We start from the raw sequence: 12577 nt of genomic DNA on the forward strand, positions 1-12577 counted from the left end.
TGTAAAGTCTCAAGTTGCACACCAGTAATGTATTCTTCTTAGGCATGTTTATAAAAGCGACATGCGTATCTTTATTCAACTAAATCATAGTCAGTTTAAGCTTAACCATGTCTGTGAAACCGGGCCTAAGAGTTCAAACTTGACTAAATTAGTAAATGCTGAACACAAGCTAAAATTTATTCCCCTGTCACTCGTTTCAAGTGACCGTAGGTGTGCACTTTATACTGTGGTCCTTGTCACATTCTGTTTTTCCAGACTTTAAGTTTGTATTTTCATACTTTTCCCGAGCTCTTTAACCATTTCTATAACCTTTTAATATTTTCTTACAAAATGTTTATTAAGAGAATATTCTGTCTTTTCTTCCAGGCTCCTTTTTCTGGGCTACTCCTCCAATTGGCTGAGGTAAATTTCACACACCCATACGTACAGTACACACAAACATTATGTAAAAAGTTAAATAAAAATGGCTTTGTAACTGAGGTTAAGAGATTTTAAATGACAATATGTTTTTATTGCAGACCTCAACAAAAAGACAGCATCAAGTAGGTGCTCGTAAATACACACATGCAACCTGATGTACACATTTATATGTACAGTATACTGTAAAAGACTTTATATCTTAAATGTATAGGCATATGTAGGCATACACAAATGCAATTTAAAAATTTGCTGCTATTATTGTCATTGTATCGTAACTACAAAAACAGTGAAACATACTTTTTTGACCAAATACATGTGATAAAAAACTATTTTATTTTCAGCATAGAGTGGAGGCATGAAGACTTGAACTCAACGCCTAGGTGTGTACCATTAGACTAACATACACAAAACTTCTTATCAGTCTGATTTTTTGACTGAGGTGTAAAAAGGGACATGATAAGGAATATTTTTATTTTAATTAATGAGTAGTAATAAACTGCACCTGTTAGGATAAAAACAGAATCAACCTCATGCCCACACACACACTAAATATATCCTGTAAACTATAGTAAAGGATTATTTTATTTACAGGCCAGTGGAAAAGCATGGAGACTTGACATTGCACTCCTCACCTGGGTTTGTACAACTACACCAACATACACAAAATGTCTTATTTGTCTGTCTTTTCTAATTCTTTGAGATGTAAAGAAAGAGACTAATAAAGAAATGATCATAGGTTTGCTTTTATTAACGCTTCACCACTTTTCTACTTTTTAAAAATGTTCTATGTACTCAGTGCTTGACATCAACTCTTTTGCTCATCGGCCATTGTGACTAGTGGATTTCTAAACTTTGTGAAAACTTCTTGGTATTGTAGCATTTCCTGTATTTGGTTGATTAAATGTTTTATTTAATTTATGATGGGGTGCCGGAAAATGTGTTGCTGTCATTAAATCAAACCAACTTTTAAATCACATTAAGAAACCAACAACAGCCTGGATATCTCAAAGCGACAGACCCTTCAATTATGATTTAGAAAATTCAGGTAGTTTGCAAAAAACTAACCTTCACACAGAGAAAGCCACAAACATTGAACACAATAAATCACCTTATCCATTTTTCGAATATGTATATTCAAAATTCAAGTTCAATAAATCATAAACATTATAAAATCATAGAAAGTAGAGAAATCATCATTAGATAAACAAACCATGAACATAATACATTCATAAACAAAAGGGAGCAATCAGTCAATAGAATTTCTCCCTAATAACAAAATAATCCAGCCAAGGAACAAAGTTCAGGGAAAATCCAAAACACGCTTTTTCATCCAGAAAAAGCGCTCTCCCTAAAAACAAAGTAGCAATATTATCATTCATCAGCAACAGTCCACAGCCGTTGTATTTTACTCACAACTACTTTTTCATACAGTCAAATCCCATTCCGTGACTCTGCAAATCCGTGAGCAGTGAATTAATTAACGTTAGATCTCAAACCTCGTTCATTCCGAACACACCCTTGCTAAATGGTATCCTTACGGAGTTTAAACAAAGATCTGCCTGATATTCCGTGCGAAAGGATAAAGTACTCGATAATCCAGGAAATGAGAAGTCTCTAGATCACTATAATCACTTACATACTTTACTTTGCATGCGAAAAAAAAACAATAAAACACCACACGAGTCAATAGAGAAAGCTCCGCGAGATCAGCCGCCATCTTAATCAATAATATAGGTATGTCTACGGGTTGGACTTGTACCGTAACCGATCAAATAACAGGAACTGTTACATAAGAAATTTACTAAGGCTGTATGCATTTAAAAGTATGATTGAGTTGGATAACAATGCGAATGAATAGTGATTAATATTTAGATTACCATATAACTAAGACTGAAATACATTTCTGAAGGTGAAGAGTAAAAAATAAAAATAAAACTGAATAAATGCTGGTTCATATACGTTTCATGAAGACATCGTCACAGATTGTGTGACCGGACCTGATTTAAAGGCAACAAAATGCAGGGGCCTCTAATGATTCCAGTTTAAAATTGTCGAGCTCCGCAATAGTCTGAAATTCTGAAAATGAGGAGAATCGGAAGATCCACTAAACACTTGACATAAACCACGATAGATGTAAGGTATTTATTACAATTATATATTACAATAACATAAATCAAAATATGCAAAAGGGAAAAAACAATATAGAAAAATTATGTTCAAAGGATATTAACAACCCCCCCAAAAACCCAAACAAACAACCAACCATTTAAGTAAACAAAATGCAGCAACAAAAGATTCCAAAAGATGGGCGCTGCTTCCTTATAAAGACCAGTTCCCTTTCTGTCGGTCTCTCGATGTTGTTTCGAACCGACTGATGGGGTTTGACTTGAGAACCTATCATCTTCTGACTAGGTTTGAAAAGGAAAATAAAATTGGCGAATTAAATTTGCAAAAGATTCCTCAGAGCTCTCTGCCTCAGAAGGTAGAGCTCAGGAATAAGCGGACGTCGAAATGTCAGCCATGCTCTCCCAGGCCCGTTGCACCGCCCCTTCCTCAATGCTCGCTGTTGGAAACTTGGTACCTCAGGGTCTGAGCGTGACTCCAAGCCATGCTCGGCCCTGGTGCCATTATTCGCAGAAGGGTATGAGGAGCTAAGTAAGAGCTGGAACGCCCCCTTCTTGGGGCGTTCCTTGCAAACTAGCTTGGTCACCCCTTCTTCCCTCGATGGTGGGGCAGCTAGGGGCTATGTTGACATACCCCAGGTGGAGCATGCCATTGCGGTGCATTTATGCCCTAGAGTCCCGTCCAAGGCATGTGCGTTTTTGGCATCCCTGGTGTTGAAGGCTTACGCTGCCACGGGCCAACCTGCCTCCGCTCTATACACCATGGCCACCCTGCAGGCATTCCACCAGCCGCCGCGGAAGCAGAAGCGGCCCTTTTGAAACAAACCCAGGTAGATCGAGACCAACATCGGGCCCGACCCCAGCCATCGCTGGTCGGTCTGAGTCAGTCCCTGCCCCGTCCCAACACCTGCAGGACCCCTTTAGGGGCCTTGTGCCCACATTCTCACAAAACCTTCATTCCATAACGCTTGCTGCCTGCTGAAGCAGTCGAGAGATGCTCTCAGGCTCCTTGCAACAAAAGGTGAATGAATGCAGTATTCACCAATTTCTATGGCCTTTTCAAACCTCACGGCTTCAGTTACGCATCCTTCACCACATATCCCCATCGCTCCTTACAGCCTGATTCCACCTATCACTCAAGCCACCAGGCCCGCCTCACGGCTCCTGTCACGCCTTCCTCACCACAACCACCTTAATGAAAAAAATATAAAAACTGAGCAAATTACAAAAAACATCAGCTGCCCCAATATAGTTGAACACCTCGAAAGCACAGTCAAACAAGGCAAAACTACCAGCATTAAAGCAAGCAACAGGCAATTTACATTCATATAAGAGGATAAGATTTATAGTTGGTAAATCATAAGAGCATATAATACCCATCCAGTACCCCATACAGTGAACCCAATAACTTTGTTTCAAACAACACTAAAGCAGCAGCTGCCATTCACTTATCAATGACAGAATTGGAGGCAGTTAATAATTTGGGGAGCAAGGAGATGCCTACACCACACCAACTCAAATTAATTAGAGACAGTTAAGCATCTCACCTGTAATTCACTAACCACACCCTTAAAGGGGCATACTACCACATATGTATCCTCAGTTCCCTGATGGAGGGAACAAGAAATTGTGCCGAACCGACAGAATGGGGTTTGATCCTTAGAACCTATCATCCCTGATTGTACTTTTAAAAGGCCAATGAACTTGGCGAATGGCATGGCATTTCAAGAAGGACAACGTCTTGTTCTTTCCATCAGAGAACTGAGGTTACATGCGTAACCACGATGTTTCCTTTCTGTCTGTCTCTCGAAGTTGTGTCGAACCGACAGAATGGGTTCTCTAAGTGGCGGGGTTGCCGACCAGTACCGTAAGGAACACTGGGCAGCCTTACCCCCTCATCTGAGGGGGGAACGCTATGTAGACCACATCTGCTGTAGGGAGAGAATACATGGAATACCTATTATGTAGCCGTGTACTCCATGGGAGTAGCCGTGTGGGGCCCCAAACAGGGGTGCAGAGAAGCGATGGAGTGCACCAGGGGGAGGTCACAGGAAACGTCAGACGTGTGGAGAACTAGCTCAGGTATAGGGGTTCACCTCGTGAGGGAAATTCGCCTATACTGGCTCCGCCCGTCTTGCAAGCTCGAAAGTGCTTAGTGATGGATGGAATACCTATGCTTCATACAGAGAAGGAGGTAGGGAAGCTGGAACAGCGCACCAACTCACTTGATGAAGGGTAGAAGGCGCTTCGCATGCGTATGCTCCAGGAAGTAGCCAGCCATTGGTCGATCCCTCTCTTCACAAGAAGGGTGGCGACCTCGACCCTGAAGCATTCTCACCTCGCTCCGAGGTGAAGAAGTTCCCAAAATTTGGGCGGGATCGAAACACAGTTTAAGTGACCCGCTTGTTAGCGTGAACCCAGAGAACCCATTACAAATGCCTTTATGGTTTTCATTAAACTCTACTCTACATGGTAAACATAATGACGACAAACAAATACATGAAACACAAACTCGGTAGGAAGCGCAGAGAGAGAGGGAGAGTGAGAGAGATAGGGAGAGGGCATGGCCGCGAGGCAGGTAAAACATGTCTGAAAACCAATAAAATCATCTTTAACAAAGAGGCACGCTCTTAACGCAGCTATTCTAATATATATAATCGGATACTTGCAATCTCGGTGTTGGACCAATATCCGTATGCGCGTGGATGGAAATCTTGAATGTTTTCAGAATGCAGTCCTGTTGAAACGCTGAGTTTGGGTTCTGAGTCCAAAGTTCCATGGGCAAATCGGACTCCCCAGAGGGGAGCCCCAAGCAGGGGGTGTCCGTTTGAGTGTCCTCCGCGTCCTCTCTCTTTCCCTTCCAATTCCTAATTCCAGAAACGGTATACTCCGAAGTGGCACGGTGATGTTGTTTTAAATGCATACCTGCCCTGCCCCCACATGGTCTGGGGGCCAATGCCATGAAAGTGATAAGTTTGCTAGAGAAAGTTCCTTTGTTTCTCATGGCACCTCATTTGCATAGCTCTGGCACGATGGTCAGTTTGCATTTAATATCTAAACTTAGTTATGGAAATAGTTGTTGTTCTCAGGGATAAACCACATCCTGAAATATATGTACATGTCACGCTTTGCAGACAGAACCCAAACGCAGGCGTTTAAAGGGTAGCAAAAATACTTTATTATAAAACAAGAAAACAAACATCCTCGATGAGAAATACATGATAATTTACATAATAACTCGACCCAAAAACTTCCCACAAGGGGATATAACAAACACAAGGAAGAATCCAAATAATAAATCCAAACACGAAAAGGAAAGTCCAACAGGAAAACGTAATCCATAAGAACACGAACGAGATGCAACAAGGGAGTATACATATAAAATGAACTGACAGGGAATGGGAAAAGAACAGGACTATATAAAGGGAACCACTGACGGGGATAATAATACAGGGACGGTGAAGGACAGGTGACAAGATTTAACATAACAGGAAGACTAGCGGGAAGATGATGGGACAGGTGAGGGAGATTAAACACTAACGGAGAAACAAGGGGGCGGAGCTACACGTAAGACACATGCCGAATGTGAAAACATAGGACACGTGTCTCCACACAAGACATAACGCACACACGCATGGTACTGTCACAACATTTCCATAAGGCACGAAAATACCAAACAGGAAGGACAGTATCCTGACAGTACATTCTTAAGTTGAAGGCATGGCCTCACTTTAAAGTCACTTTGAGTAATAACTGGCACAACTCACCCCACTTTCCCCTATCCCCCTATAACAGCCCAGCTCGCATGAAGAGTGTTTGGCATTATTGTCTCTCGCGTGTGCGTTTGGAACTCCCTTCACAAAGGGAATGACTGGCCAAATGTTACCTGGACAACGCTATGTGTGCACTCTGGATCCAGCACTCAGGTGTAAAAAATTAGCAATATATTAACACTGATCAAAATTATAAACTCAACACATTCCACAGGCCACAATCAACAACCTGATCAACAACCTGATCAACTCTATGCATAGGAGATTTGTTGCACTGCGTGAGGCAAATGTGGTCACACCAGATACTCACTTGTTTTCGGACCTCCCAAAAACTGCACATTTTAGAGTGAACTTTTATTGGGGCCAGCCTCTGGCACACCTGTAGAATAATCATGCTCTATAATCAGCATCTTAAAATGCCACACCTGTGAGGTGGACGGATTATCTCGGCAAAGGAAAATTGCTTACTAACACAGATTTGTGAACACTATTTGAGAGAAATAGGCCTTTTGTCTACATAGAAAAAGTTAAGTTCAGCTCATGCAAAATGGGGGCAAAATCAAAAGTGTTGCGTTTATAATTTTGATCAGTGTAATATATTCCTTGTTGAACATTGTATAATGTCTTATTTAACCATGTGATTTCACCTTGTTTTTTTTCAATCCACTTGGTATTTAAAAAAGAAATATATGATTAAGGAATCCTATACACAAGTAGCTATTATTACACATATTAAACAGACTTTCCTATAAACTAAATCATCTTATACTCTATTTTAAAAATCTAACATTATATTTATAACTGACAACAGTAGTATAAAACACAAACTATATTATTGTATTTACATTAAGGGTAACGTTAATCTCACTCCATATTTGCTTTAAAATGCGTCACGAGAATTCGTAATCCAAGCACGTGATCACAAACGGAATTTACTTCCTTGAAGTGGCCATGGAATGTACCCTTCGCCTACAGACTTCTGAAAGGGTCCTTCACGAAGGAATTCAGGTGTTTACTTTAGTTTGGAACTTCCCCTTCAAATTGCGTCCCCTTCGCGAAGGGCCCTTCAAGGATGCATAAATGCCGTTTGAAAAATGCCCAGAGACAGATCAAATCCTATCCATTTGTTTAGTCATGATGCAAACAGTACCATTTCTGAGAATCAAACCTTCTCTCGTTTCACATGAGGCAACTATTTAAACAGCTGTTCTTATGAGCACTGATTATTCACAAATTTAAGCAAAATGTTAATAAACTTGCGTGTAGAGTGCAGTCTCCAGGCTTCAAAATGTTGAGAAATGATAGAAAAAAATAAACGTTAACTGGTAATCTGGGTTTTTGTTATTGAGATAAATAATTTAACATTAATGCATGAGTGTATATGAGCATTTTTTTATTGTTTGCCTATGCCATCTGGAAGTATATTGGACCCGGAAACAGTGGTGTGAGACGTCAGACTTAACAAATGAAGAGTATAGTATATAGTATAAGGGCATAGCTCAATAGTATAAATATCATTTTCTAGTACAGTGAGCTGATCAATTATAGTCCAAAAGTAAATATTTTCAAATATTGGCTAGTTGTGTTATAGTTAAGATGTGTTCAAATTATATCAACATCTAAGTCTATGAACTATGGTAAAATCTTCTATTCTGTTTCAATCTTTTTACAGGCTGCACTACAAACAGCCCAGTGCCTTGGATGCGTAAGTATTATAATAAAGCAGTGCACATTCAATTTAAATGGCATGGTAAATGACAACAGTGCGTTTTGTGTTTTAAAATCAGTCGAAGAGATATTGCTACTGTATCATCATGGTTGGCACCAATTGTTTGGGAGGGAACCTTTGATCCTACACTCATCGACGACATCTACAAACCAAAGAACCTCACCATAGCAACTACTGTTTTTGTAGTGGGAAAGTGAGTTATATGCGATCAACTCATAATTTGTACTAAAAAATTATAATATCAAGAAATTATTGTTACAACAAAAGGTCCAAAACAAATTTATCTTAGAGTGACACTTTTGGTGTTTATTTTATATTTCCAGAAACGAACTCTTAAATTGAGCGCTCTCTTTCTTTTACAGATACATGATATTTTTGAAAGACTTTCTGGAGTCAGCAGAAGCACATTATTTTGTTGGATATCGAGTGCATTATTACATATTTACAGATCAACCAGAAGCCATCCCTTATGTAAAGCTTGGTGGAGAACGAAAGCTGATAGTGCGGAAGGTACCGAGTTCGAATAGGTGGCAGGACATCAGTATGGGCAGGATGGCAGCATTGGAAAAACTAACTGAGAGTGAACTGGACAATGAGGCTGACTACATTTTCTGCTTCGATGTGGATGCAAAGTTCCATGCCCGCTGGAGTGTGGAGACTTTAAGTAATCTGGTAGCAGTGATTCACCCTTGGTATTATAATTATCCAAGGGAAAAATTCACAAATGAACGTAGACCAGAGTCAGAAGCGTTTATCCCGCATGATGAAGGTGATTTTTATTACGCTGGTGGCGCATTTGGTGGCAGAGTGCAGGAGGTGCATAATCTCACCAAAACATGCACTGAGAAGCAGAGTATTGATCGTGCTAAATCCATCGAGGCACTATGGCACGATGAGTCTCACTTGAACAGGTATTTTCTTTACAACAAACCTAGCAAGCTGCTCTCTCCCGAGTATCTATGGCGAGATATAAATGCTGGATCAAATGAAGTAAAAGTCATTCGTTTCACTAGTGTAGCTAAAAATATGGCAGAGGTTCGCCCAAATGTATAGCAACGTTACAAATGGCAATATTCACCTGCATTAACTTGTTGTGATCATGCAGGCCTCAGATGTGCCAAAAGGTAATACTCAGGGAAAATAAAAATTATTTGCTAGTCAAGCGGACAGTAACAGGACATGAAAACTGGCCAGATATAAACCAGGAAGTTGCGAAAGAAAATTTACGGAAAGCATAACTAATATTTATTTTTTCTGGCATCATCAATATTTAAAATTGGATGTCTGATATGTTTTATATGTAAAACCCAAAAATAAAAAAGGCAATAAATATAAGATGAAAAACACATAATGAGATTAAATATAAGGAAGTATACTGAGCTAATACCCAGATAGCACAAGTACATCTGTAAGATTTCTGCTAAAGATCTGGAGATCTGGAAAAAATTAGCTGTGGAAAAACTAAACATCTTAGAAAAAGCTGTTGTTCATCCATTCTAAATCATACAGATCTTACAGACATCTTCTAGAGGTCTATATGACATCAGACTGCAGACACCTCAGAGATGTAGGTCCAATGAACAAACAGCATTTTGCGGTCTTGCAGATGAAAATTCGGATGTACGTGTACTATCAGGGTAGATGCATTTGGGGAGGAAAATCAGTCAGGTATCAATTTGTCATCTGTAAAATATTTTCCTCATACTGTAATTTAAGAAACTGAGTTAAAATTGATGGTTGAAAGTTGGTGGAATCTTTTGGTTCATTTCTGTGTGATTGGTTTTGGGTTGTTTGGCTCGACGGGCTTCTGGTTGTCTAGGAAAGATGCAAGGTCTGTACATCAGGAAAAGCAATAGCTGGTCTATGGTAAAATACGTACAGACCAGAACATTTTTCAGGGTCTTCTGTGTAAATATGGTCTTTTCAATACTAGATGCATGTAAACATAAAAACATTTTGAGGAACTACAAAGCTGGAGATACCAAAAAAATATTTGCATTATTAAATTATTGATTTTGTCTATTTGTTTTTTCTTTCTATAATAATACTCTACTCAAAGTTCAGTCTCAACAGTTCTCAAATCACCACTACTCTATCAGACATGAGGCTTATCATGGTTTCTGTTAAAAGACTTGTTTACTTTTATTCAATGTACACTATATCATTCAGAAGTTGTCATGACTCTGCCTCATCATGTCATGTCTTTCTTGGTCTCGTGGCAGGGCCATGGCAAAGCCTTAGGTTTTATGTGGAGAGAGACATTTTGGCCCACTTGACCTTCCATATGCTCTCTCCGATCTTGTCTCTGTTCCCGCCCTCTCGTTCCTACTTACCTCTCCATTAGTGTTTCATCCCCTACGCCTGTCCACTTGTTAATTATCCTTTTGTCGGTCTCCCTATATATATCCTCATTTCCATTGTCCTATGCTCGTTTGTTGACCTTGTGTGCTTTTGTTGCTTCTCTGACTGTGTGATTATTTGCCTTGCATACACCCTTGGATTACCTTACCTTGTATCATTCCTGCCCTGCCCTGCCCAGCCCAGCCCTGCCCTGCCTTGCCCTGCCTTGTGTTTTGATGTTGTGTCGTGATTAAGTTTCTTAGTTTTTCTCCTGCTGTTTTTGCCCTGGAAACATATATAAAATGATTCATTATCTTTTTTAAATAAATTAAATATCAGCTATAGGCACTCACTCGACTTTATTTAATGTGTTTGGATGTATTTACATTCACCAGGATAATACAAATGACTGGTTCTTTGAAACAAACTGGGAATTCCTGGAGAAGAATCAGACTCCCTGTTAAAATGTTCAAATTACATATTTTTTAAATGGAGACATCCAAAACATTCTGTTAAAGGTATCTCTAGGATTGGATTTGAGAACCACTGGTTTAAATGATCGCACGGACAATCCAGCACCCTCACGTTTCTATGAAACAAAAGAATACGTGATGTTTACCAGTTCATAGAGTTGAAATGTCTCAGGAAACCTAACCTAACATCTGAACAAATGGAAGATGAAACTTTTACAAAGGCCTTCATGTTGTCAATATAAAACCCCACATGCATGAAGCAGCCATAAGTAAAAAAAAAATTCTGATCACACAACCCACCCCTTACACAAAATAACTGATTGGTTGATGTGTGACAAACTGGATTAGTGTGTTCTATTCACTATTCACTTTAATATGACCTTCTCCCATACATTTTAAGGACATGTTCATGACATGTTTTTCCCCTGAGGTGCAATTTTAATGCAAAGAAGAATGTAATTTTAATCCTCTTTAATGGAAACACAGTGGAGGCAGTGCCTGGTGGTCAGGGAGAGTGATTCAGGATGCCAACGGAAACTGTAGGAGGGCACGGATGAGAGGTAACACGGTATGGCAACAAGACAGAGGATAATAATAGCTGTGGCGAGACTAAGGCTGAGACAAAATAAGCTAGACGCGCTAGACCTAGGCAGTCTAAGCTACACTACATATATCTACACATACAAACACACACCTACATATTGGCTATAACACAATTACCATGGCAATCACAATAATTACAAGCGCAATCAGTATACGAATTAAATACACCTGCTTTGTACAGTTGCATGTTTAGCCACCAACGTCAACTCAGCACTCTCAACAGACTTTCCGAAAAGCCCGCTCACACTATCGTGCGCGAGAACAAAGCACGTTTTTGCGCAAGATTAAAAAGCCCCGGAAACGGGTAAGGTACTTATACTTTCTTTTATTGCTTTCGTTTTCTGGCGGCTGTTTAGCTAATGATTAGCGTGGCGATCGTGACCCCATTGCAACCTCTTTTCCAAAATGTCATGTTGTTTTGGCATTCATCATGTCATGTTGTTCGATCGGAAGAATAATATAGTCATGTGCCCCTGCCATTTAACTCTGGCAGAGTCGGCGCCAGAACAGATCTACTGGAGGGGCGATGGGTCATTGGCGACGGGGCACTGCCGTTTGAGAAATATTTTGACGCAGTGGCGACATCTTAGTCCAACACAGCAGCAATGCTATAAAAACGAAAAACGTTTTTTTTTATTATTGATTATTGTGATGTATTTGATTTAATATTATGAGCAGTTGACAACTATAGGGGGAAACCGTATGCGCAGGGTAGTGTGTGTATCCCCAATTAAAATCTGCAGCATAACGAAGGCAGGTATGTCCGTCTCTCTCTATGTGAGTATTATAATGAATTGCAGAGTTAATATGTTATGCACATATTGATGCGAACATAACAATTATTATTTGCCAATTTCGTTTATTCTTGTTGTTGTTCATTTCCACTTCATGTCACTTAGTCGAGACTATGTGGTAGCCCTGTTCACACAGTTTTCTCAGTCACACACAGCGGAGGGCTGTCGTGGAGGCTAAACGCAAATAAATGCAGTTTACCCATTTTTGACATGTGTTACCTTTTGTTAATCCGCCTCTCCGATTGCGGATAATCTTAGCTGTAACCGTTTGCTCTGGTCCATTTCTCACAATGATGAGCCACCAAAGTTATTACGAAGCGCG

General features: G+C 39.8%; 1 protein-coding gene across 1 annotated transcript in view; it reads left to right on the forward strand.

Moving 5' to 3' along the window:
- Positions 1-10063, forward strand: part of LOC130414144 (globoside alpha-1,3-N-acetylgalactosaminyltransferase 1-like) — a 108183-nt gene extending 98120 nt beyond the window's left edge. The window contains exons 2-8 of the mRNA XM_056739884.1: positions 367-402; positions 519-542; positions 762-800; positions 1012-1056; positions 7989-8021; positions 8104-8238; positions 8408-10063. Of these exons, the coding sequence (XP_056595862.1) occupies positions 367-402; positions 519-542; positions 762-800; positions 1012-1056; positions 7989-8021; positions 8104-8238; positions 8408-9098 (1003 nt within the window). The 3' untranslated portion in view covers positions 9099-10063. The remainder of the gene's footprint in view (positions 1-366; positions 403-518; positions 543-761; positions 801-1011; positions 1057-7988; positions 8022-8103; positions 8239-8407) is intronic.
- Positions 10064-12577: the final 2514 nt, after the last annotated feature.

Source organism: Triplophysa dalaica, chromosome 2 (genome assembly GCF_015846415.1).
Source record: "Triplophysa dalaica isolate WHDGS20190420 chromosome 2, ASM1584641v1, whole genome shotgun sequence".
Lineage (NCBI taxonomy): Eukaryota > Metazoa > Chordata > Actinopteri > Cypriniformes > Nemacheilidae > Triplophysa > Triplophysa dalaica.